The sequence below is a fragment of the Cynocephalus volans genome, chromosome 1 (genome assembly GCF_027409185.1).
Source record: "Cynocephalus volans isolate mCynVol1 chromosome 1, mCynVol1.pri, whole genome shotgun sequence".
Classification (NCBI taxonomy): Eukaryota; Metazoa; Chordata; class Mammalia; order Dermoptera; family Cynocephalidae; genus Cynocephalus; species Cynocephalus volans.
The window spans coordinates 119,321,714-119,349,391 of NC_084460.1; the positions used below are offsets into that span (position 1 = coordinate 119,321,714).

The 27,678-nt window shown below is 39.7% G+C and overlaps 1 protein-coding gene across 2 annotated transcripts; it reads left to right on the plus strand.

Moving 5' to 3' along the window:
* Positions 1 to 6,206: 6,206 nt before the first annotated feature.
* On the plus strand, positions 6,207 to 26,052 carry DYNLT2B (dynein light chain Tctex-type 2B). 2 transcript variants are annotated; one of them, XM_063076407.1, is made up of 5 exons: positions 6,207 to 6,343; positions 10,259 to 10,392; positions 12,056 to 12,125; positions 22,898 to 22,961; positions 25,900 to 26,052. In XM_063076407.1, exons 1-5 carry the CDS (start codon positions 6,225 to 6,227, stop codon positions 25,945 to 25,947), a joined length of 435 nt encoding a protein of 144 aa, XP_062932477.1. In that variant the 5' UTR covers positions 6,207 to 6,224; the 3' UTR covers positions 25,948 to 26,052. The 2 variants fall into 2 exon arrangements, with proteins under 2 accessions (XP_062932477.1, XP_062932476.1); XM_063076406.1 differs by having other exon boundaries at positions 25,922 to 26,052.
* The last annotated feature ends 1,626 nt before the right edge of the window (positions 26,053 to 27,678 follow it).

The following is a 27,678-nucleotide window of genomic DNA, read 5'->3' on the forward strand; positions in this document are numbered from 1 at the left end:
ACTACATCTGGCTCCTGGCTTGGCTTCCAACCAACATGTTGGGCAGAAGGGCTGATGTCAATCTGTTCTTCAGGATGGTCTTAACTAAACATTTTATTAAAAGGAAAATCTGGGCTCGCCAGGTAGCTCAGTTGGTTAGAGTGCAGCCTTACAACACCAAGGTCAAGGGTTCAGATCCCCATACTGGCCAGCCGCCAAGAAAAAAAAAAAAGAAGAAAATCTGCCTCTTGTGTATGCCTTCTTGAATATCATCCTGGAATGAAGAGGATGTTTCCTTGTTCTTAATCCTGCTCAGAGAAAGGTAGGCCCATTTCAGAATAGGTTGTCCTTCCGTTTTCTGAGTGGAGGTTATGTTTGGAAGACAAACGGCATTTTTCGTAGACATAATGTCCAGCAATGTGGTTCAGGAGACTAAAGAGATATGACAACTCAATGAAACATATTTGTGAACTGGGTCCTTTTACTATGAAACAATTGAGACAATTGGAGATCTCTGAGTGGTGGTAACACATCAGTGTTAATTTCCTCATTTGGATGGTTGTGGTCTTGTTAAGTAGGAGAATGTCCTTGTTTGCAGGAAATACATGAAAGCATCAGGGGTAATGGGCTTAGCAATATATTATCAAATGGCTCAGGAAAAAAGGTATTGTGCTGTACTTGTGACATTTCTGTAAGTTTGAGATTTTTTCAAATTTTTAAATTTCGGGGGGAAAAAGCAAGCGTTATTCTCAGGAAAATTGCAGGGGTGATTACAGAACTATTAAAGATCACAGTTTTTGCTAAAACATCTCAACTCTGCTTCATAAGTAGATAAATACCTTCACTTGATTGTATAATTTAGGTATATAATTCAGTGCCTCCTTTCTGTTCCCAGACCACCCTGTTCTTACTATGTTATAGCAAGTGGCAATTTATTTATTAATAATTAGTTTAGTCCACTGCACTCTACCCAAATCTGTTTATTCTTTGGGGCAAGGCCTGGGTCTTATTCATTTTTGTATCTCTAGTTCCAGAACAGATGGCATAATAAAGTTTGTTGAATCAACTTATGCACTGATTCTTCTGTGTTTTTTGCTGGACTGAAGTGAATAGGGTCAGAGAAACATAGTTGAAGGAATCATAAAAGGCGAGGGAAATTCTGCTTCCTAAAGGTACGATTTCTTATGGCTGGTGAAACTGCAGGGATAAAACAACACTGTCTGCTCTCAAGAGACAATGGACTTCTGTGCCAGGTAGGTCCAGGTTAGTCTGTGGATGCATGACCCCAGCCAGAGGGAGGGCTGGTGCTGCTGAGTCAAGGAGCAGCTAAACAGGGCATGATTGGGTGAGAGAGCATACCTGGGGTCCTAGGCAGGAGAGAGCAGTCCCCTCTGCCCAAAAGTAGGCAAGAGAGCATGCCTGGAGTCCTGGACAGGAGCTGAGGGCAGCATCCCCCTCCTGGAAGCAGGCATGTGAGCATGCCAGAAACACCACTTCCAAGTGGTGGGCCACAACAGCCACCACCACAGCCATGGCTGCCACAAAAAATTTCTTGATGCCACAGCAGCAGCCACAGCCACCATGCAGGTGGCTTGCCAGACACTTGACTGCATTGACACAAGGAGAGTCACAGTGGAAACTGGAAAAAGAAGAGCATATCTATCTCCTCAAAGCCCATTCCAGAGCAATACAGGAAGACACTGCTCTACTAGATGACCAGACATCAATGTAGAGATACTAGAAATATGAAAACCCAAGAAAATATGGCACAACCAAAAGAATACAGTAATTCTCAAATACCAGATGCAATAGGGTAGGAAACCCTTGAAATGACTGAAAAGGAATTCCAAGCAACAATCTTAAGGAAACTCACTGAGATTCGAGAAGAATCAGACAACATAGTGAGATGAGGGGAAAAAAAACCCCAGGGTATGAAAAAGGAAATTTACAAAGAGATTAATATCTTAAAAAAGAATGTAGCAGGACTCATGGAACTGAAAGATTCACCCAATGAAATAAAAAACACCACTGAGAGCTTAAGCAGCAGGCTAGATCAAGCAGAAGAAAGAATTTCTGATCTTGAAGATAGTCTTTTTTTTTTTTTTTTCTTTTTTCGTGACCGGCACTCAGCCAGTGAGTGCACTGGTCATTCCTATATAGGATCCGAACCCGCGGCGGCAGCGTCGCCGCGCTCCCAGCGCAGCACGCTACCGAGTGCGCCACGGGCTCGGCCCTTGAAGATAGTCTTTTTGAAATAACTCAGTTAGGCCAAAAAAAAAAAAAAAAAGGAAAAAAGAATTTTAAAAAATGAAGAAAAACTAACAGAGCTAGCACACAAACATTCAAATCATGGGTATACCAGAAAGGGAGGAGAAAGGAAAAGACATGGAAAACGTATTCAATGACATAGTGACAGAAAACTTCTCAGGCATAAGGAGACAAGGAAGGACCTTCAGATCAAAGGAGACTCAAAGATCCTCAAACAGATTCAACCCAAAAAGATCCTCTCCAAGACACATCATAGACAAACTGGAAAAGCTCAAAGACAAAGAGAGAATCTTAAAAGAACCAAGAGTACAGCATCAAGTCACCTATAAGGGAGACACTATCAGACCAACAGCAGATTTCTCAACAGAAACTCTCCAGGCCAGAAGAAAATGGATTATATATTCAAAATACTAAAAGAAAAAAAACCTGCCAGCCAAGAATACTATACCAAGCAAGCCTACACTCCAGAAATGAGGTGGAAAAAGTATCTTCCAGACAAACAAAAACTGCAGGAGTTCACCACCTCATGACTAGCACTATAAGAAATCCTCAAGGAACTCCTGCATCTGGAATCCAAAAAAGGATAATCACTATCACGAATACACAAGAAAGAACAAAACCCACTGGTAGAACAAAAATGCAAATGAGAAAGAAAGAAACTAAATCTTACCACTACAAAAAAACATAGTGACAATGTAATAAAGCTCCTGTTTTATTTCTGATTTTAGTAATTTCAGTCTTCTCCCTTTTTTTCTAGGTCAGTCTAAAGGTTTGCAAATTTTGTTGATATTTTTAAAGAATCAACTTTTGGTTTTGTTGATTTTCTCTATGGTTTTTTAATTCCCTATTTCATATATTTCTGTTATTTCCTGCTTATATTTTCTTTTGGTATAGTTTGCTCTTCTTTTTCTATTTTCTTTTTAAAAAAAAAATTAATTATTATTTTTTTACATTCTAAGATGTTGTGGTGAAGCAGTTGGGGGGAAGAGGGGCAGGGGGAGGGGAATAGGGTGGGAGGAAGAGGAAGGGGGGACATGGTTGAGGCCCATGGCAACCCCCTCATTCTGGGAGGGGGCTGGGTCATGGCTTGGCTGGATGAGGATTTCGGGGGTGTGTGGCTGAAGCCCTCAGACCTCCCAAACACGGGAGCCTGGGCACTTCCAGCGGTGGCCTGGTGGTCGTTGCTGGGCTGGATGAGGATGTCAGGTAGTGTGGCTGAGGCCCTTGGTCCCAACCACCCTGGCTGGGGAACCTAAGGGGCTTCCAGTCCTTCTAGGTTTTATAGGTGTTCTTTGTTGGTGTTAGACCTTTACTGGTTAATTTCAGAATTTTGTCTCTGATCTGTGGGTATTTTGTTTTTTCTTTTAGTTCTCTGTTGGATTATTTGCTATTCCCACCACTTAAACTCTGCACTGGAACTAGTTTGTTGTCCTTTGCTTACTTCTAAAATGGGGGAACTTCCTGTGGAAACCAGCACTTGAGCCCTGTGGTTGAGCTAAATTGCTGCTTTGCTGCCGATTCCCTGGAGAAGTCTTTTTGTGCAGATCAACTTTAAATTGTTGATCTTGTAAGCACTTCCAGGTCTTGTGGGGTCTGATACACCTGGGTTGTGTGGAAACTCTGGTCTGGGCCTGAGTCTTTTCAGCAAACTGCACCCCCTGCAGTTCTATATTCCCAACCAGTCTCCACTGAGTGGGCCTGTGCTGATTGCGGGGGAAGATCAGCTATCCATGCTGTGCCCCAGTGTCCCCCCAGCAGGCCTGTCTTCCTCACCCCCTGCACTCCAAACATTTCACATGGGACGGGCTGTGTGCTGGTCCTTTGCGATGACTCACTGGCCTTTGAGTGGCTCCTTTTTTCAGTTGTTGTGGCCCCTAGCTCCTATTAGGGTCCACAGGAACCTTGTTAGTGGTTTTGCTAGCCTGGGAGCCACCGAGGCCCTCTTCTCCCCTGCTGCCTCCAAGCAACTTCATACAAAGAGCATAGCTGCAGCTTTTGCCAATTTGTGCTCGGTGCACTCACCAGGGCCAGGCTTGAAATGGTTAGGGCTCCAAAAAGTCAAAGTGGTCCTTTCTTTCTCCTCATCGTGGCTTTTCCTGCCTTCCTGCACTCTGTAGGTCTCTCTTCCTCTTTCCCTGAGCTCTAGCGGCCCCCGCTTGGCTGTAGCTGCTTTTTAATAGTTGTAAATTGGTTGATTATGGGAGAGTGACGTTGGGGACCATCTATTCTGCCATCTTCATCAGAATTCCTTATTCTATTTTCTTAAGGTAGAAGTTTACATTACTGATTTGAAATTTTTCATATTTTTAATATAGGTGTTTAGAAGTATAAATTTTCCTGTTAGCACTGCGTGAACCCTGCATCCTATACATTTTGATATGTTGCTCTTTGATTTTTATCTCAAAATACTCTTTAATTTCCCTGTGATTTTACTTTTTACCCATTGTTCATTTAAGAGAGTGTTGTTTAATTTCCACACATTTGTGAATTTTCTTAATTTCTATCTGTTATTGTGGTCAGAGGACATATTTTCTATGATCTTAGTCTTTTAAAATGTATTGACTTGCTTTGTCCACAAAAATTTTAAAAAAAATAAAGTTTTATAACTTTCTTCAAAAAATAAAAATAAAAAAATTAAGAGGGCATGGTTGAGGCAGCACTGGGGAGGTGCAGGGTGTGCACCTGGGCCTGTGGTGTCTGCACAGACCCTAGTGTGCTGGCCATTTCCAGGAAGAAGGACCAGTCAGATTGTGAAGTGTCTTATTTATAAGCAAAGAAGAACGAATGCTGGGGTGACACCCATAAGGAGTCATAGAAAGATTGTGAGCAGAGCAGTGACAAGGGAAAGCCATTTTGGGGGCAGCGTGAAGGGTGGATTGGGTAAGTCAGGTTGGGGGGAGTTTATTAGAGTCAGGGAGACCGATCTAGGCAATAATATTAAGAAGGTACTTTGTAAACAAAACCCAGAATAGTAAAATTAGTCAGTCTGTATTGGAGCTTTCAGATATACCTTTATTTAAACTATCCCTTTTGCATCTTATAGAAGTAAATTCTCGAACTTTTTAACCCAACCAAGAGGGTTACTAAAGGAATCCTGAATTTTTGAAGCTGGCAGAGGTCAGGATACTACGACCTTGTAAAACAGGACCAAGGACTAGTACTTATAAGCAGGGAATGTGCCCTAAGACTGCTCTCTTCCGACTTTTGCACTGCAGCAAGTGTGGGTGAGGTGCAGCAAGCTGGCGGGGGGGAACCGCAGGTTGGCAGTTATGGATTAGAGCAGGGCTCTGCAAACATCTTCTGTAAAAGGCCATATAATATTTTAGGCTTTGAGGGCTATACAGTCTCTGTTGTAACTACTCAATGCTGCTTATATAGTGCAAAAGCAGCCATAGACAATATGTCAATGAGCATAGTGTGTTCCAATAAAACTATTTACGGATACTAAAGTTTTAATTTTCACGTGTCACAAAATATTCTTTTGACTTTTTCAGTCACTTAAAAACACAAAACCTGAAGAAAAAAAAAAAAAACAAAACACAAAACCTGTTCTTAGCTCACAAGCCATACAAAAACAGTAAGAAGGCTACTTTTGGCCCGTGGGCCAGTTTGAAGACCCCTTCGAGTCAACGCCCTTGGTCAAGTTACCCAACCTCTACGAGCGTCGGGTTTTATGTCTCTCCCTAAGACTGTAACGCGGTTAGTGAAAGCTCAGGAAGGTTAAAGTGCTTTGTAAACCAAACAAAGACACACACACTTCCTCTATGCGGCGACCGCTCCACCTCGGTCTGCTCCCGCCCAGCAGAGGGTACGCAGGCGCAGGACGGGGCAGGTCACCCCGCGGAGAGCGCGCGGCCGCATCACGTGAGGGCCAAGCGCCGCCCTGTTGCCCTGGCGACGGTTTCCCAGCTCCGAGCCGCAACCGCAACCCGCCCGGCCTTCATCGCGAGATACGCCCGGGCCGAGAAGCCCTGGCCATGGCCGCGTCGTCCTCCTCTAGGGGTGCGTCCTTCTCTGCCGGCGACGGGTTGCCTGAGAGTGAGAACTCAGGGGAGCCCGAGAACACCTATATTCTGCGGCCCATTTTTCAGCAAAGGCGGGTAGAGGACGGGATGTGGCGGGGGCGACCTTGAGAGTGCTGGGTCGGGCGCGTGGAAGTTGTCTGAATGCCCACGCCTCAGAGAAGCCTGCGGGGATCGGGCTAGCGCTGACGGCGGAGCCCGAGAGGAGGAGCGGGGCGAGGCAGGAGGGGCGGGGCAGGGCAGAGGCAGGAGGGGCGGGGCAGGGCGAGGCGGGTGGAAAGGGGCAGAGGCGGGAGGGGCGGCGGCGCTGCTGCTCCGTGTCGACTCTTCTCCGGCTGCAGGGGGCGGTAGAGGACCGGACCCGCCGTTGCCATGTTAGGGCGCAGGGAACGCCTTAGGCTATGCTGAGGGAAGACTTGGCTCTAGGAGATTCAGGACATGCACACAGGGGAAAAGAGATAGAACAGAGACAGGCAGAAAACAAACGAGTTGCATCGAATGCCGTTCAGCCATGATTCGAGTTTCCTCCAGTACAAGAATGCGCTTACTCCTGATGGGACCTTTATACATACTAAGTCCTTCTTCCGAAGTACTGTAGTATCCAGGCACTTAGACTGCCACCCCATGTCTTGCCAAAATTAAGGCACAAAGTCTAGTGGAAAGGGCAGTCAGCTTGGCCTGTAGGATTCATCACTAATTTTATCTTCGCAAGAAAAAAAAAAGCATTACCAAAAGAAAAAAAAAAAAAAGATTTTCCAAGCCTCTTTTCTGTTGTTTGAAACCAGGTTGCTGAATCTGATGCTTGGCAAGTACAGATACTGGAAACCAGGAACTTTGGTTATAATGTGATAAAAATCTCATGCAGCACTTTTCCCATGGGTAAAGTGAACACAGAAAAGGGCATGTTTAGTTATCTTGGTAAAAGGTTCTAACTGCATGGAATGCCATTCAGCCATGTTTCTGCTGTAAAAGTGCAGAACCATATTAATAACAAATATATATTATGTAGGAATAATCCTATGAGAGTATGTGTGACTTGTTTGAATAAAATGTTAACATTTTACTGAGGATTGAAAAGTCTTAAGGAAAGAGCCAGATATACAGTATGTTTGTTAATAGGAAGACGACATTTTGGACATTTCAAATTTTGGAAATTTGTCAGTGATTTTTAAAGTTCATCTGTGAGAATGAACAGGCAAGATAGCAAAGAAAGTACTGTTAAAAAGTAATGAGGAAAAAGAAAAGCAATGAGGGGATGCTAGTACTACCAAATGTTAAACCACAATTAGGAGCTAAAAACTTGAAACATTCTGGTAAACTGGCACATGATAGACAAATCAACTCATAGAGTATACAGCCCTGAAAAGGAACCTGGTGGTGTAATATATGATAAATTCAACCAAAATGCTAATGGTATTATTAGGGTGGTGAAATTAGGGGAGACTTTTTTCTTTCCTCTGTCTTCATTTATTCAATACTCCATTCCTTCAAAAAATATTTATTATCTATTATGTGCTGGGCATTGTTCTAGGACATGGGAATACAACAGTGAACGAAACAGCAAAAAGTCCTGCCTTCGTGGAGTTTAAGTCTAGCATGGTTAAAGGAAAACAAACAAGAAAAATTGCCGGAGACCAGCTCTAGTCGAGTTGGGGGCACTTGAAAAAGGGATGAGGAGTCAGCGGAAATAACAAACATGGATGGAGACCGAAATGCATCAATATGCACGTTCTCTCTCTGTGGGCTGTCAGTGTGTTGCAGCTGGAGCCTGGTAGAACATGAGACAATGCCTTTTATTTAGATTTTTCTCTGCAGGGGGGTTTTGGGTACTATTTTTATTGTATCAGCAAGCTTAAATCAATAGTCCGAAAAGCAGGGAGGAAACTTTTTTAGAGGTCAGCCAGTCCTTTCCTTTTGTCAGCATGTCTCAGGTGATCAACTCATGCTTCTTTTTCCTGGAATCAGGTTATCAGATTGGAACCATCCCTTCATTGTCTTGAAGTTATCTTGTGACCTTTTTCTGTTAGCAAGCTGTGGTTAATATCCACCTTATTAACAGGGTGGCAGCTATTTTGTAGATAACCTATATCTATTCTTAAATGTAAATACAACTTTGCTAAAAGGAAAAATGTTAACATTTCTGTGGCCGTGTAATCTTGATCTAAATGTCAAAGTGTCATTGTGCACAGTGCCATCCCTCACAAAACCAGTTGCACTCTCTTATTTTTCTAAGATCTAATTTTGCAGGTTTAATAATTTTACAGTATATATTTTTATCCCAACACCTGATTCTTAATGATTTATTTAAAACTGGACACCACCAAGTAAAGGGAATTCTACGGTTTCATTCCCATATACTTAATTTATCCCAATCATATAATTTCCCATTAATACCAACCATTCTCTTGCCATTAATATGATCTCCAGGAAATGATGTTTGCCAACTTACATCATATTTTGGACGTCCCCTATGGGGATACCAAATTTTTCCTTTCCCCATTTTGTATCCCATATATCCATTTACCCAGATGGTTGGGAGAGGATGGAAATTTCCTTTTTGAAATAACTTCACGTGTTTAGGCTGCAGCTCATATTTAGTAATGAGCGGTGCTTTTGGAACATATGTTGGTGTGGTCAATTTATCATAAGGGGATAATTTTAAATTATCTAGTTTACTTGGATCTTTGTGGGAATGTTTAGTTCAATGACCGCAAAATCATTTGTGTTATTTTTATAATCTTTTGGGAATACAGAGATCTGCCACGCTAACCAAAATATTGAAAGAGAAAGCAAAAGCAGTACCACGAAGCCGAGGCAGTAACCCTTATGGTTGCAGCAAGTGCTCGTAGCTATGGCCTTGCCGACATCTCTCCCTCCGGCGGCCTTGCCAACTCGGAGAGGGCAGCCCAAGCTGATTCCTTTAGGATCCTGCCATGGCGTGGACTGCGCCAAGAAATACATAAGTGAAGTATATAGTAAATCAGATAATTACAGGTACCAGAAAAGGAGATACAAGTGATGTGGTAGGAGGGTGGTTTGAAGTTTTAGAGGGTATGGCTAGGGATTTTGAATAAAGACTTGAAGGAAGCGAGGGAGCTAGCCATGCCTATATAGGGAAGACTTGATCTTCAGGCGGGGGTAACTGCAAGTGCAGAAGCACTCATTTTTGTGTGCCTGGTGTGGTCAAAGAACATATGGAAGACTATTGTGGCCTGAGTGTAGAACTAGGGGGAAAGTCGTAGAAAACAAGGTCAGAGCATTTGGTGGGGTAGGAACCTTACAAGTCACAGCGAGGACATTGGCCTTTATTCTGAGTGAAGTGGGAAATATTTGGAGTATTTTTAGTAGAGGGTGTCATGATCTGACATTTGTTTGAACAGGATCAACTTAGTTGCTGTGTTGAGGACAGGATATAGGGCACAGGCCGACACACAGAGAGACTTGTTAGGAGGTGATTGTAATCCAGGCAAGAGGTAATGGTAGCTTGAAGCAAGGTGGTGGTGGGGTGGTGAGAGTGATTGAATTTTAGATTGTTTTGGAGATAGAACAGATAATATTTGCTCATGAGCAGGATGTGGGTAGAGAGATAGTCAACAAGATGGATACCAAGGTTTCCGGCTTGAGCAACTGGAAGAATGGAGTTACCATTAACTGAGATGGGGAAGACTGCAGGAGGACTTAGTTTGGGGGAAAAGAGAATATCAGAAGCTCAATGTTGAATGTGTTAAATCTGAGTTACCTATTAGACATCGAGATGTAATATGTATTAGAATATGTGTTGGTATGAAGTTCAGGAGAGGTCCAGGCTGTAGATAAAAATTTGAGATATGACTTGTCCTCCTAATTTGTTTATATTACTTTTATAATAAAAAATATGAAAAAAGAAGGATTAAATGGTAGTAATGACAAAAAGCTGGGGGAAGTTGAGGTATGAACGTAAGTTGGGTTTCGGCATTACCAGTTAGATGTTCTCAAATTGTTTTGTTTAGGTTCAGACCCTCTGTTGTTAAAGACTGTATCCATGCTGTGCTCAAGGAGGAACTGGCGAATGCTGAATATTCTCCCGAAGAAATGCCACAGCTCACAAAACGCTTATCAGAAAACATTAAAGATAAATTAAAAGGTAACCATGGTGATAAGTGGAAATGACTCATTCCCTTCAAACACTCCATTTTACCCATTTGTCTCCTTCCCCATCTTTATTTATTTATATTTTTTGGTGGCTGGCCTGTATGGTGATCCAAACCTTTGTGTTATAACACCATGTTCTAATCAACTAAGGTAACAGACCGGCCACTCTTCCCCATCTTTAAACAAGGCATGTAAGGATTCTACTAAAGACAAATTTCTCTTCAATGTCTAGTCTTCTATAATTATTTGATGACTTTTACTCATAGGTTTTTGCAGATGGTGGGGAAGAGTAAAGATGTGAAATAAAACATCGTAGGGAACCACTGTTCAAGTAATGAGTATTCAGAAATACAGTATTCAGGGAATACAGAGGCTCCTTGCCTCTATAGTTCTTGGTTGTCTTTTCTATCAAGCTATCAATTTCTTAGCCTGGCATTCTGTAACCTTACAGTCTGTTCTCAGTCATCTTTTCAGCTGAGTCCTTAACTACTTACCCTACTCAGCCCTCCACTCCTGCCAAATATTAGGTGAACATTGTAACAGAACTCCCTTCTGTGTTTATATGCAGATAAATAACAACAGTGGGATACTATAGACCTACTTCTTCTTGTAGTTGTATAGTATTCAGTCTATATTTTATCATGTCATTTCCATTGCTGTTTTTAATTTTGGTTCATTTCTTACATGATGAAATTTTGTTTTAAGTTTTTTCAGGAAGAACTTATAATATGCTGTATTCCCTAGATTCTTTCATGTTTGAGAACATCTGCCTTTTGCCTTTATACCAAAATATACTTTGGATGAATATAATATTTTTGAGATAATCATTTATTTTCTTGAACCTTGTAGAGTTTGCTTCATTGTCTTCTGTTATTGAGTGTTAACTGTTTAGAAATCTGAGGCCAGCTTGATGTTTTCTGCTTAAAGAATCCTAACCTTAACCTTTATGCTCAATAGCTTTTCTGGGGTCTGGATACAGTTTCCTGAATATCCAATGCTCTTATGCTTTTGCACTTGCTGTTCTCTCTCCATGCAATGGAGAGACATGGTTGGCCTAGTGAATTCTCACTCATTCCTCAAGACTCAGCTCACTTATTTATCACATCCTCCAAGAAGTATTTTCCGGTCATCCCTTCCGACTGCCCAAAGGGAGGAGATGCCAGTTCTGTACTCCAGAGGTACCTTATAAATGCCACTCCTCAAATTATTAGTATAGTGCATTTCCATTTTGTTTTTCTATCTGCCTTTAAGTTCTATGAATTCTTTAAGGCAAGAAGAATTTCTTGCTGTATCTTGAGGACCTAGCTCAGTACTTAAGTAGGGGAAAAGAGAAGGATGCTAAGGTTTATTGAGGAACTACTATGTATCAGCACTGTTCTAGATGCGTTATATATTGCTATATCTTATCTGACCTTACCATAACCCTGGGAGGTAGTTAATGATATTTCCATTTAACAAATGAGAGAGACTTAAACTGAACACTTGGTAAATTTACAGCATCTGACTCCAGGTCTCTCAGACTTCAAGCTTACCATCATACGCATTGATTACTTCTGGACTGAATGCTTATGTCCATTTTTGGGCAAATTTGCCTTCAATGAGTCGTTTTACTACATATTGACTTATAGATAACTTTCTTACTTTTTTCTTTCTAGAAATGGGATTTGACCGATATAAAATGGTGGTGCAAGTAGTGATTGGAGAACAAAGAGGCGAAGGAGTATTGTGAGTAGATGGTCTTTCCTTCTTGTTTGTATTCATTTATATTTCTTATAAGGTATTCATCCTCTTAACAGTTCAGTAAGGAACAATTCAGTCTTTGCAAGAATGAGAGGAAAGGACAGTAAAACAAAATGTAGCTGTGAACTGAAGAGATTCTGGTACTAAACAGTAAGATTGACAGTCTGAGTGAGCTTCATGGGGTAACTAATGTTTCATAGTATTTGTGGGCTAATAAGTCTTTTAGTGTTTATGTATATCTGCTTCCATAGACAATATGGGATTATGTATGCATATTTCTTTCCCTGTTCCTTGTCACGCAGTTTTTGGTCCTATCGCTCTCCTAAATTCTTTAAAATTATTTGAGACCTCCTTTTTAGCAGATCTCATAGCCCTTTCTTAGCTGTTCTTGGTCATGGCTTCTATTCGTTAAAATTCACTCAGATTTTTTGGCCCTGATGTCAGTGATCTAACTTGTTTTTCTAACTCCTTGTTCTCTTTCCTTCGTTGGTTCCTCTTTATCCCCTGCGTCCCTAGCTGTGAGCTGTCCTTAAGGCTCAGTTCTTGTTCTTCTGCTCTTCTTGGTGCTTTTTCATCGTGAGCTCATTGATTCACATGACTTCAAACTATCATTCCTGTTATGGTGAGTTCAGAATATGTCTTTCTTGTTGTTTCCTGTGCCCAAGTATTAATCCTTCATGTCTTTTTGTAAACAGTACCTATTATAGTATTTTGTAAGAAAGTACTAAAATATTTGTTGAATGAATTAAAAAAATGCTTTGTAGATATTATCACTGAGAATTTTCACTACAAAATGTTAGATCTGGAAGGCACTATAGATATTTTCTAGTGTCCAGTCCTCTTATTTTATAGATCACACTTCTGAGGTTTAAGCATGGTTTTCTCAAAATAATATATATCTGGCTGGTGTCAAGGTCACTCACAGAGCTCAGTCTTCTGACTCCTAGCACAGTACTCTTCACCACAGTGCCTTCTACCATTTGGTTAAAAGGCTTCAGGAGATTTTCCTCATCACAAGGAGACTAAGAAATACTTTACTATTCTCTCGCCTCAGATTCATATCTCGAAATTCCAGTCATCATACCATTTCATCTGTGAATACAACAGTATATGTCTCTAAAAGATAAGGCCCCAATTTAACATAATAAAATATCATTAACACCTCTAAAATATTGTCAGTTCTTAATATCATAAAGTATTCAGTTAGTGTTTAAATATCCCCAGTTGTCTCATATTTACGTGTATATATGTGTGTGTGTACATGTATGTATGTTAGTTTTTTTTACATTTTGTTCAAATCGGTATCCAAACAAGGTCCACACATTGTGCTTAGTTGATATGTGTCTTAAATTTATTTTAATCTGTCATTTTTGCTCCCTCATTTCTCTCTCTCTTTTAAACTTTAAATTTATTTGTTGAAGAAATTGCATTATTTGTCCTGTAGGGTTTCCTATATTCTTGCATTGGCTGATTGTATCTCTGTGGTATTGTTTAATATATCTTCTATTTCCTATATTTCTAGTAAATAAGTACAGCAAACCCTTGAACAACACAGGTTCAAACTGCCTGGGTCCATTTATGCACAGATTTTTTCCAATAAGAAAAAATGGAAAATTTTTGGTTAGGTATGTCACGAATGCATGACATACCTAACCAAACAGTTAAGTAGCCTACCTATCAGTAGGCTACCAGTAAAGTACTTAATTACTCAAGTACTTACCTATTACTTAAGTCATAACAACCCCCTCCCCCATGGAGCTGAGGGCACACTGTGTGTAGCCCCAACTTGAGGGAAGGCTTTTGGGAGTCAAAGTTATAGGTGGGTTTTTGATTGTAGGAGATCAGCACTTCTACACCCCCTCCCTGTTACACTTCTTGCTATGTAAAGGAGATGAAAAGAAGGATTACTCAAAGCAGCATGAATGCAATGAGAAGCCCAAAAGGACTGCACCTCAGCATCTCCTCTGTTAGGAGGAGAAACTGGGTACAGCCTCAATTCAAAGTTAGCTCCTGTTTTTATTGTAAAGACAAGGAAGTTTCACAAGAAAAATCAGTTGATTCAATCATTTCAAAAGGACACAAAGACAGGGGAAATGTGACAAAAGTTATCTACGGCTAAGTATAACTTAAACAGTGGAACATAGTAACATCATTAAAATTAACAGCATAATATTCCAAAGTATAACTTGTGAAAAGCTAAGTTGATCAAACTGCAATCATTATCTCATCTAAAATATATCCTCTCCTTAAATGATTTAAGCAAGAGTTGCATTCTTATGATTAAATCTAAGTATAATTGTCTCTAAAGTTTCCAACAACAAGTAGCTTGCCCATAGCAAACATTTTTTCACATTTTTCCCTACGGCAATTCCTTCAACATCTTTTAACGACAATCAGTATGTTAAATAATCGAAGTACATAATCCCATCCCTAAACAGTGATTAGAATTGATTAGATGGGCCATTGCCCCCTAGCTATGGGCTGTTTCCCCCAACCAAGGACTTTTGTCCCATACATGCATTACCTAACAGCCCTATACTAAAAATCAAATGAGAATCAAGATTTTTAACCCTCTACACCTCCCCACCACTGAATTGTTCAAGGGTCAATGGTAGTTGTATCTAGTCTTAATTAGCCAATTAGCCATAGGTTAGCCAAAGGTATGAGTTCTGGGCAGGAATATTACATAGGTATTTTGTATGTCCTGCTGCGTCTCATCAGGAGGTACAGAATGTCTGGTTCTCTCCTTCTGTGTTGTTAAGATTGATCATGGAGTTCAGATATTGTCAGATGGATCCGTCCTTTATAAAGTTCCCCATCAGCTTTACTGTTAATGGTTTTAGCAACATGCCTAGATCCATTATTTTATCAGGGGTTATAAAATGGTGACCTTTTAATTCTATTATTGTTCATTTATTAGCTGGAATTCTTCTATTAAGAATGACTTATTTTTTTCTTTCAACTGTTTTATTCCAGTGAGGTAAAGTTTGTCCAGGAAAGGAAAGATAAATGTGTGTCTTTACTCAGAAATTTACCAATTTTCAAAATAATGAGCCGGTTCCCGAGCATTCTCCAAAGATTACTAGTGAGTTTTTCCCCCATCTGTGAATCAGTAGTTTTAAATATGTTGATGTGTTTAAATTCATTGTAATTATTATCCTTATTGATGCTCAAATTGTCACATCTTTGGCCATTCATAGTCTCTTCAAGTTAACTCCTAATTCTTTTGTGGTTTTTTTGCATCTGGGCAATAAAAGGATCCAAACCCACATTTTTTTTTTTAAACAAAACAGAAGCTTTATTTTTCTTCTTAAAACACAGCAGGAAAAGTCCATGCCTGGTATGGTGCCTCATTTGTTCCACAAGAATATAGGCTCTTCTGTTTTGTTACCCTGCCATATCCTCATCCATATGGTTGAAGATCCATTCCTTAAGGGAGAGAGATAGAAGGAGGGGGTATGTATGTGCTTTTCCATTTTCAGCACTTTAAAGGTATGATTACATTGTCTACTGGTTTCCATAATTTCTGTTGAGAAATCAGCAGTAAGTCTTATTATTTCTTTGAAGGTAATGTGTCTTTTTTCTTTAGCCTCTTTAAAATGTTTTTCTGTCTTTTTACTCTGATGTATGTAGTTTTCTTTGCATTTATTCTGCTTGGGGTTCTCAGGCCTCTTGACTCTGTGGGTTGCTGTTTTGTATCAGTTTGGGAAAATTCTTAGTCATTACCTTTTTAAATTTTTTTAAAAGATGACTGGTAAGGGGATCTTAACCCTTGACTTGGTGTTGTCAGCACCACGCTCTCCCAAGCGAGCCAGTGAGCTATCCCTATATAGGGATCTGAACCCGTGGCCTTGGTGTTATCAGCACCACTCTCTCCCAAGTGAGCCAAGGTCCAGCCCCTAGTCATTACCTTTTTTATTGTCCACAAAAACAATTTTATTGACCCAAGAAGTGAAGACCAAGTCCCTTTGCCTTCCCCCCAACTCCCTCAAAAGGATGGGGCTGGGTGAGGGAGAAACATGGGATCGAAATGTACCCTATTCCTCAACTTAGAAGACTGGAGAGAGGAAGAGAGCCTGTGCAAAAAGGTCACAGGGGTGGCAGTGGGATGGAAGTACTAGATGGCAGGTAAAGAAGAGGAAGGAGAGGGTGGGAAAATCTGTTGAGGTCCCAGGAAAAACAATGGGGGCTGGGGCTAGGGACTCACAGGAGTTGGGAAGAGTGGGGCTGGAGCCCAGGAGTGGGATCCATTCTGAGTCCTCACCAGCTGCCCCTTGCCCCTGAGTTTCTTTTTCCTGCTGCTCATCTCCAGGACCCAAATGTACAGTCTGCTTTCAGATGGGGCAGGTCTTTCTGGTCTGAGTGAGCCAGCAGTCCACACATTGGCTGTGATAGGCAGGAGCACAGGGGAATACCTGCAGCTTGTAATCATTATCTTTTTTTAAAATAAACTTTTTATTTTAGAATTGCAGAACAATTGCAGGGATAGTACAGAGAGTTCCTATACTCTACACCCAGTTCCCCCATTACTAACATCTTAAATTATATGGAACATTTGTTACAATTAATGAAACAATATTGATATATTGTTATTAAATAAAGTCTATACTTTATTCTAGTTTCTGTAGTTTTTACCTAATGTTCTTTTCTTGTTCTAGGATTCTATCCAAGATACTGCATTAATGTCCCTTTAGTCTCCTCTTGGCTGTAGCAATATTTCAGACATCCCTTGTTTTTGATGACCTTGAAAATTTTGAGGAGTACTGGTTAGGTATTTTGTAGAATTTCCTTCCATTAGGATTTGTCTGCTAATGATTAGTATGGGGTTATAGGTTTTTGGAAAGAAGATCACAGAGATAAAGGGCCATATTCATCATATCCTATCAAGGGTACATATTATCAGTGTGACATGTTACTGTTGATGTTAACTTGATCATCTGCCTGAGATAGTGTATTTTTAGGTTTCTCCACTGTAAAGTTACTCTTTCCCCCCTTTTTATACTGTTCTCTTTAGAAAGAAATCACTACGTGCAGGCCACACTTAAAGAACAGGGAGTTATACTGCACCTCTTTGAGGGCATAGTATCTACATGAATTATTTGGAATTCTTTAGCACAGGAAATTTGTCTCTTCCATTTATTTATTTAGTCATTTATTTATTTCAGTATGGATTCATGTATGTTTAATCTTTGAAGTATTATCCAATACTACTTTATTTATTTTGTTGCTCAAATTCTTCCAGATTTGGCCACTGAGAGATCTTTTGTTAACCCTTCTGTCCCTTTGACATGCCCCTACTATAAGTGGGTGCTTTTCTGAGCATTTCCTTGCTTTCTGGCACTATAAGATGCTCCATATTGTTCATTTCCTGCCCTAGCCCTAGAATCAGCCATTTCTCCAAGGAGCTCTGGTTTAATTTATTGAAGAATGGCATTAGAAATTAGGATCTGGGTTCTAGGTATGGCTGTTATCTTTTTAAATATTGTGCCTGCTCCATTTGCTCTCTGCTGTCATTTTTTGGACTCCAATTACATGTATGTTAGATCTTTTCTCTGTATTCTTTTCTTTCTTATGCTCTTTTCTGGATAGTATTTTGTGCTATTTTCTGAATTGTATTTTGTGCTCTTTTCTGAATAATTAACCAGCATTCTTACATACATGTCTTTCAGTTCACTAATTTTCTTTTCTGTTGTGTCTGATCTGGTGTTAAACTGATCTACTGGGTTAGTGGTTTTTTTTTTTTTTGGTGGCTGGCCAGTATAGGGAACTGAACTTTGACCTTGGTGTTATAACTCTGCTCTCTAACCAGCTGAGCTAACCAGCCAGCCCATCTACTGAGTTCTTAATTTCAGTAACTGTATTTTTCAGTTTTAGAATTCCATTTAATTATCTTTTATAGATTCCAATTCTCTAGTGAAATTCTTTTCCTCTATATTCTCCATCTTCCCTCCTTCCTGTCTTTGTACATTAAAAATTTTTTGTTTTATTTTTCCTCCTGTCTTTTTACATTTTAATTATAGTAGTTATTTTAAAGTCATTATCTGTTTAGTATCTGGATCATGTGTGAGTCTGTTTCCATTGATTTTTTTTTTCTTGATAATCATTTACATGGCTCTCAGCATGGTTAATTTTTTGGGGGGGGGGCAGCTGGCTGGTGTGGGGATCTGGACCCGTGACCTTGGGTTATAAGGTTGTACTCTAACCAACTGAGATAACTGGCCAGCCTGGCATGCTCAATATGAATCCTGGACACTGTGTTAAAAAATAATTATAGACTGCCGTTTGATATTGTTTCTTCCAGAGAGGGTTTATTCTTTGCTCTGCTGTGCGGGTAGAGTATGTGTTGCTTACCTTAGTCCAGTCAGGTACTGAGCTGAATTGAGGTTGAGTGCAGTTTTGGGGGTTTTTTTGTTTGTTTGTTTTTGTTTGGCTGGCCAGAGTTGCAATTTTAAGGCTCTCTCTATCTTCTGTTCACCCTTCTTTCTTGATTGTAGCCCTCTAGGTCTTTCAACTAAGAACCTGGAGTGTTCGTTGGGACCGCACCCCCAGCACGTACTGACTTTTAGTCCTTGCCTCCTCAGCATAAAACTTTGCTCTTCATTTCATAGGCTTTTTCTTTAGTTTATTATTTTCTTCTTTTTTCTTTTCTGGTGGCTGGCAGGTGAGGGGATCTGAACCCTTGATATTGATGTTGAAACACCATGCTCTAACCAACTGAGCTAACTGGCCAGCCCCAGTGTATTATTCTCTTATTGCTGCTGTAACAAATTATCATAAACCCAGTGCTTACAACAACATAAATATGATAAATATATTACTTTACATTTCTGGAGATTAGAAATCCAAAATGGGTTTTATGACCTAAAATCAAGGTGTCAGCAGGGCTGCATTCCTTCTGGACACTTTAGAGGAGGATTTATTCCCTCCCCTGTTCCGGCTAGAGGTCTCCTATATTCATTAGCTCATAACCCCTTCCTCTATCTTTAAAACCAGCAGCATAGCTGCTGTCAAATCTCTCTCTGACTCTGAACCTCCTGCCTGATGCTCCCTCTTTCTAAGGACCCTTCGATTATACTGGGCCCACCTGGATAATCCAGGATAATCTCCCCATCTCAAGATCCTTTTTTTTTTTCAAGGTCTTTAATTGACCATCTGCAAAACCCTTTCTGCCATGTAATGGAACATATTCACAGGTTCTGGGGATTAGGACATAGCCCTATTCAGTGGGGGTGTGGGGGAGGAAGGGTCATTATTTTGCCCACCACACTTAGCTTTTTTGGTTCCTACTTACACAGTTTAAGATTTGGCATGTCTTAAAAAGAAAACTTACCATGGGACAGGCTCAGTTCTACTCTCCTTTTTTACAGGGACCTTGTTCCCTCTAGACTTCAATTTTACCTTCTTGGCCCTGTAAGACTGCCAACAGTCTTGCTGGTTTCTTTTTCCCTTCACCCCTCTACATGGGTGAAGCCCATATTCTCAGCCTCTACCCATGTGCCCAGAATTGGCAAATGCCCCAGGGAAAAGTCTAGAAATTTGGCTCCTCTAGGCCTGTTTGCTGTAGCAGCTCTTTTCTAGTCGATTTCAGTGGGAGCATAGTCTGCTACAAACTGTTCCATCATACCTCTTCTAAGTTCTTTTGACACGATGTGTATATGTTGTATGTGTGTATTTTGGTCTGACCCAGATGTTCCAGGTTTATCTTATACATTTCTGGCATTAGCCCTGGAATTGGCTATTTCCCCAAGTAGCCCTGGTTCCATTTATTGGGAAATGGTATAAATAGATCACAATTTGAAGGCAGAGATTATGTTTTATGCATCTTTGTATCATTTGCACCCAGAACTTTGCCTGATATGTATTAGATACTCAACAAATATTCATTAAATAACTTTTTATATTCATGCCTTTACTACGTTCTACTCAGTTTAGGTAATACTTTCTTCATAGCTTTCTTTGGCTTTATTTCTTCTCTAAACTCTCTAAACTTCTGTAGCACTTCTATGGATTTAATTCAAATTGTACTGCATAACTTGGAGGCTTAGACTAGATAAACTTTACAATCTCCTTTTACTCCTAATAACTTATAAATTAGCTCCAAGTATGCGCTATCTTATTCTTTTGAAGTGTGTTGATTTTTTTCACCTATTTAAATTGGGTTTTGCTTGAGGATAGGGCCAGATTTTAATCTTCGTGGGTGTATGGTAATTGCTAAATAAATACTTGTCGATTAACTTGTTATGTAGGTTAGTTTTGCTTCATGTTGTTACGGCTGCAGTTTGGAAATAGATGGAACTTTTTTGATTTAAGAATATGTATAATATTAAGATGGGGGCACTTGTCTATGTAAAACTTTTTTTAAAAGTTCAAAAATAAACCAGTATAATATGTTATATGTATATCTTTCTCTGCACGCTTGGGTTCTGATCTGCCTGGGTTCAAAGCCAAACTTTATCACTTACTAGTTGCATGACCTTGGACACTTTACTTAATTTCTCTGACCCTCAATTTCCACATGATATGGATTTAATCGTGTCCCCCAAGTTTTATGTATTAAAAGCTTGATCCCCACTGTGACTGTTAAGAGGGTGGGAAATCCTATTATGGTGATTGAAATGTGGGGCTGTGAAGAGGTGATTAGATTCTGAGGCCCGTGCCCTAACAAATGGATTAATAGTGGTGGTCATGGGTGTGGTTCTGAGGTCTTTAAAAGGAGAGTACATGAGAGTTTCTTTCTCTCTGCTCCACCATTTCTGCCATGTGAGACTCCTGGGTCACTGTCACCACCACCAAGGCCTTCACCCGATATGTTTCCTGGACTTTGGACTTACCAGCCTCTGAAACTGTTAAGCAATAAACTTTGTTTTCTTTAGGTATTTATGTTATAAGCAACAGAAATGGACTAATACACCATGTTTATTAAATGGGTTTAATAATAGTACCTGTCTCATATAATTAAGTAAAGAACTTAAAGTAGTAGCTAGCACAAAGTAAGTGCTCAAGAAATGTTAATAATGATGAATCATGTGCATACATTTAATAAAAAATGTAAGGCATTTGTATTGTGAACATCTTTACATCTTTTTTGTAAAACTTCTCTCTCTTTTTTTTTTTTAAAAAAAAGATGACTGGTGAGGGGATCTTAACCCTTGGCTTGGTGTTGTCTGCACCACGCTCAACCAGTGAGCCAATTAGCCATCCCTATATAGGATCCAAACCCGTGGCCTTGGTGTTAATCAGCACCACACTCTCCTGAGTGAGCCACGGGCCGGCCCTCAAAACTTCTGTTTAATGGCTGCATAGAATTTCATTGCCAGGATATACCATAATTTCATTTACTAATTCCAGTCCTAGTGGGCATTTAAGTTGTTTCCATTTTCAAATTGGCTTTTATTTTAACTAACATTTTTTTTTACCTGAGAACTGGGGAGAGGAGAATGGCTAATTTGAGAATTTAGAGGTAGCACAGCATCCTGTAGAGATAACACTGGATTTAGAATTAGTTAGAAGACTGGATTCTAGTTCAGAATTTGCCCCTTTCTTTTCTGGGACTTTATAAATGATCAGTTTGGACTACATAATCTGTTGGACCCTTTTTGGACCTTCCTTCTCTTATTATTATGCAGGGATGAGCCCATTTAAAAGTCACAAACAAGGGGCTGGCCAGTTAGCTAAGTTGGTTAGAGTGTGGTATTATAATACCAAAGTCAAGGGTTTGGATCCCTATACTGGCCAGCTGCCAAAAGAATAAAAAGTAAAATAAAAGTCACACACAAATAGCTTAAGTAATCTATAAGAGAGCTTCCCACCCAGAGTACCAAGGACTTCAAGGTATTGATCCCTCTCACTGTCAGGCAGCCAGTCAGGGTCTGAAGCTGCTAGAGCCCCTGGGCTGGTCACCTCTAGCTGCAAGCAGCCTCCATTGCTCCACTCCATAACCTCCAGTTTACCTAGTGAATTAGTCTGTTTCTATTGCTTATAACAAAATACACAAAATTGGGTAATCTATAAGAAAAAAAAAATATTGCTTACAGTTTCAGAAGCTGGGAAGTCCAAAGTCCAGGGAACACATCTGGTGAGGGTCTTCTTTAGTGGTGGCTTTACAGCAATGCAGAAGTCTCACACAGAGTAGAGAGAGACTCTCATGTGCTCTATTTTTAAAGCACTCAGAACCACACTCATGACCACCATTATTAATCCATTCACTATAGCATGGTCCTGCAATCTAATCATCTCTTCAGGGCCTCACTTTTTTTTTTTTTTTTTTTTTTTTTAAAAGATGACCGGTAAGGGGATCTTAACCCTTGACTTGGTGTTGTGAGCACCACGCTCAGACAGTGAGCGAACCGGCCATCCGTATATGGGATCCGAACCCAGGGCCTTGGTGTTATCAGCACCGCACTCTCCCGAGTGAGCCACGGGCCGGCCCAGGGCCTCACTTTTCAATTACTGTCATAGGATTTCCCACCCTCTCAATACTGTCACAGTGGAGGCCAATTTTCCCCTAATACCTGGAACTTTGAGGGACACAATTTAAACTGCAGTAAGTTTGGTGGGGATATTCAATCCACATCACCCAGTTATTACCCAGTAAACTCTGCTGTGCCAGTACGATTTTCTCTGTGTGCCAACCTGTGAAAAGGTTTGGAAGCATCGATCCATAAGAATGTATCAAGGAAAACTTTTACTCATGGCAGATATGTGTAGTTCAGTTCCTTGTTATATTGTTGATTATTCTTCCTTCTTTGACTCTTTAGCATGGCTGCTCGATGTTTCTGGGATGCTGACACTGACAACTACACTCATGATGTTTTCATGAATGTAAGTCTATTTGGAAATCTTTTTTTCATTTAAGGACACATGGGCACTCCCAATTAAATTACTTAATATTTATTAAGATGTGAGGACACTTTAGTTTTGGACATTTGTCTTAGACTTTTACTTTTTTGTTTTGTTTTGTTTTTTTGTGTCTGGCCAGTAAGGGGATCTGAACCCTTTACCTTGGTGTTATCAACACTGTGCTCTAATTGAGCTAACTAGCCAGCCCTTGTCTTAGACTTCTGGATGAGATAATTTTACTGTTACTTTTTGTGTAACTAAAGCAGAAAGCTGGTGTGCTGCTTACAGGCAGGGATACTTGTATATGTACAGATGACATAACTCTTCACATGTTTGAATTTAGGAATAATATATTATTTATTTAACATATTATTATTAAAATTTATTTTTAGCCACCTCATCCACAAATACTGTTATAAGACCCAATCCTGATTCCTTATGAAAGTAATAATTGATCACTAAAGTTCTCAATTACATATTTGTTCACTTGAACAAATCACACTTTGCTAAATTGCAAAGGAATTTGTATGTTGGGGATTCCATGAGCAAAAGTGAATTTTCTTTCAGTAATAAAATTACTTTATCTTAAAGATACTCCTCAAAACTAAGCAAAAATAAAGAGGAATCCTTAAAAAGAGGTTTCATTGGTTAAGTTATGACACAAATGCCTTACATATTTTAATCATATGTTGGTATTTTGTACTTGTTTCCAAAAATGGTTCCATCCTCTATTCGTGTACTCCCAGATTATGAATTGGTAGAGTCAGAGTCAGAGTAGAACAGAAACTGGATTGAGTATATGAGGAGAGAGGAGTTCCGTTTCCAGCTATGTCACTTTCTCATCAACTGTTTTTTTGTTTTGTTTTCTGGTGGCTGGTACAGGGATCTAACCCTGGACCTTGGTGGTTATCAGCATCATGCTTTAACCAGCTGAGCTAACCAGCCAGCCTCTCAGCTCTGTCACTTTCTAATTGAATGATTTTAGGTAAGTCAGTGGATTTTTCTTAGATTGTATCAGTGTCATTAGCAAGCTGTAGTATATTTTCTCAAAGACTGTCTGTGACTGCTTAAGGAAATTTGGGGAACTTATTTAAAATATAGATGCCAGGGCCCTACTCAAGTAGGTTCTGCTCAAATAAGCCAGGGGTTGGATCAGTGAATCTGAATTTTTGAAAAGTTCCCCACACGATTCTGCTGAATGCCAGGTTTGGAAGCTGCTTTTGCAGATGATCTTTAAGGTACCTTTTAGCTCTAAAATTCTCTGGTCTTCCAAAGTTTCATTTTATGCTCAGCTACCTAGGGATCAAGAGCTAGACAGTGGGAAGTACTATGTAAATGTTCATTTATCAGCTCTCTTTGGGTGAGGAGTCAAGCTGATGTTATGGTTTTTCTGATTCTTGGAGTTAAATATGCATCTTGCCCTGAGTCATTATATAATACAATTCATTCATTCAGCAAATAATTTTGAGCTCCTATTATGTGCTAGCTTCTTGCAATCGAGATGTTAGGAATAAAATGATGAATAAGACAGATGTGGTTTCTGCCTGTAGAGAGCTTATAATCCAGTGGGCCCCTGCCAATACTCAAATGAACAAATATGTAATTAAAAACTTTAGTGATCAGATATTACATTATTAGGGATTACCAGGATTGGGCTTTAGGACACAGTATTGGTGGAGGAGGCTAAAAATGATTTTTGAGAGCCTGGTTTAGGTTGATGACTCCTGTATCTTCAGTCCAGTTTGTTGAGTCAGATATTTATTTAGGTTTCATTTTCAGAGCTTAAAGCACTTTGTTTATTTGGGAGAAGATCCCATGATGCACTAGTAGAGGATTAGGAAATGAGAAGAGGAGGGAAAAGCCTGTGCTATTGAGCAGATAATTGCTGTGGATAACTGGGGCTCATTGCTGCTGAAGAACTCTGGGCAGTGCTGTAGTGCCACTCAAATTGGGGTCACAGACCATTGCCAATATGTGACTTGTTTGTTACAGGTCCATGATGAGATAAGTACATTGAGTGTAAGGGTTTAGAAACAAGCAATTTGACAAAATAATTTTATGTCCATTGACATAAAAGACTGTGTTATATTTTGTATGTTCCTGTTTTCATTTCATTTTCCGAGTTATTAATTTTTATTGTATTTTACAAAAGTATTAGTCCATGAGAGACTGGAAATTAAAATAAAAACAGGTACTTCACCACAGATAGTACTGTTGTAGAACACAGCTCAGAGTTATCCACCCAAAGGGCTGGACTAACCAAAGAATTTTGCTTTTGGTTAATAATCAGGTAGTTGAGTTCAGATTGTTTTTTTGCCATCATTACCAGGCTGGAGGTGAGGATGGTGGATCAGGAGTTGCTGAGGGAGGAGGAACTCCTGTAATAAGTAGCTGAAAAGCATTTTAACAGATTTAACTGTCCTCTGGACATCATGTTGAGATTTAAGAACAAACACCTGGAGACCATTTCCCTTATCCAGAATTTATGACAAGGTGTTGTTCTTATTATCAGTGATACTATAATATAGTTTCTTGGGCTGGGTAATGCATTTACTCAAAGCGTTTCATGCATTCTTTTATTTCTGTGATAAACCAGGAAATATGGGAATAATTATTTTATGAATATGCATTATCAAAAGTTCGTTAGTTCACATTTTATTTCTATATTCAGAAAATCTAATTCTTTACACATTCTACCCTTTTAACAAGAAATTTTGTAGTTTCCCTCATGCAAACAACTTTTTATAGCTATACTCTGGGAAAAACTCTTTGCTTCTTGAAGAAGGAAAATTCTTCATGATTGAAAATTGGCAAAGATCTAGGATGGTGTTAATTTCAATTGCCTGTGCTGCCCTTTTTCTCTCATTAGTACTAACATTCTGGGTTTATGTGTGTGTGTGTTGTTTTGCTTATTTTTTAGGACAGTTTATTTTGTGTTGTAGCAACATTCGGCTGTTTCTACTACTAAACCTTTGAAAAGCTGGGGAAAGATATGACCATGAAGAAATCTGAACTTTTTTATTGTTAAATATTTTGACAAAAATAAAGATAAGTTAGCAGTTTGGCAACTGAACCTGTTGTGTTTTGGGTCTTATATTTCTATGTTTTGATTTTGTTATAATATATTCTTATTACATCTGGAAAGTCAAGAAACAAGAAGGGGAAACTCCATTTCAATTATTCAGACATAACCAACTGTAAATATTTTGGTATATTTTCTACCAGTGTTTTTGTATTTGCAAGGTTTAAAATCATATATATGATTTTGGACCAATTTTTTCACTTCTCATAATATTATGAGCAATTTTTATGTCATTTTATTTGCATTATGATTTTCAGAAGCATAATTTAATACTTGCATTTATTCCATTAGATTATACCATTGTTATTTTTGCCATTTCCTTGTTGAGATACTGCTTATTTCTAATTTTTCACTGTTATAAAAAATACAAAGATGAATTTATTTGTGCATAAAGCTTTTTTCATTTTGATTTTTTTTTTTCTTTGGCCAGTTGGGGGATCCAGACCCTTGATCCCTTGGTCTTGGTGTTATAACACCGTACTCTAACCGGTCAGCCCCATTTTCCTACATTTTGAATAGTGGCCTTTATCTCTCTCACCCAGTGTTTTTGCGGAGCTATTGCCATCCTATGCCTTACATAGCTTATTAGTTTAAACACAGGTGCATTTTCCCCAGGGTTTGTCTACAGTGTCAGGGTCTGAGAGTTTCCAAGCTGTATATGAAATCAGCCCTCCCTTAAGACTCAGATTCTCCTGTTAGTTACTGTACAAATTCCTGCTGTCTTTGTAGTGATGTTCCCCTTAGATGCCCTGGTGTCTTCTCTAGCTAGCTGTCCTTATTTGGGGCACCTTAGTCAATCAGCCATGTTCAAATACTATTTGAAACTCGAAAGGAGGGGGGTCAGATTTAAATCCTTTTTCTCCCTGGAGGTTCCTCAACAGATGCACAAGTTTACTGAACCCCTTTCTTCATGGCCACTTTCAAATCAAGCATGTAGACAAAAAAGAAAAGAAAAGAAATACCTTAGAATCTCTTTTACATCCTTCTTCCATAACATTGTGTATCTACTTTTCTTATATCTACTGAATCTACTGAATCAAAAAAGATCCCACAAAGGTTCCTTCTAGCAAAGGATAACTTTTCTATTCACCATACACCCTGCTTCATGTGTTTTCCTCCCAGTGGCCTCCTTATTGAATCTACTATTGCTCAACTACCTCTCAGTTGATTCTTAGGGGTCTTTTTTTGACTAGCCAACCTGGGTCAGAAATAACAGGAAGAAAGAAGATAGGGTCAGCCGCAGGTTTTCACCGAACTTGGTGGGTGGAGGTAATTCCCCTTACATCACTAAGCAGTAGGTAAAAGTTGGCGCTGCGGTGAAGCAATCGCGGAAGGAGGCGTAATAGCGGGAGGCGTATGGGCCTTGTGCACTGCGAATGATCGGGTGCGAGTGTCTGGCGCTGGTGACACAGTGGGAAGGACCACCACGGACACGTCCGCCAGTGCGAGACCCAGCAAAGGGGAGCCGCTGGGTAACGCTTCTTGGACTGCCAGCGATCACTAGTACAGCTCACATCCGTATTCCACTATAAGGGGGCGTCTTCACTGCATACTCCGGTTTCGGGTGGAGACTGACCCTTGACAGTCCATCTCCTGTCTCTGGTATTTCTGCTCAGT

What these genes read in the sequence shown, in the direction of transcription:
- DYNLT2B (XM_063076406.1), top strand. Translation starts at nt 6,225, where the DNA reads ATGGCCGCGTCGTCCTCCTCTAGGGGTGCGTCCTTCTCTGCCGGCGAC. An exon ending in CGGCCCATTTTTCAGCAAAG is followed by an intron (nt 6,344 to 10,258) that starts GCGGGTAGAGGA and finishes TGTTTTGTTTAG; the next exon opens with GTTCAGACCCTCTGTTGTTA. An exon ending in CTCATGATGTTTTCATGAAT is followed by an intron (nt 22,962 to 25,921) that starts GTAAGTCTATTT and finishes TTTGTGTTGTAG; the next exon opens with CAACATTCGGCTGTTTCTAC.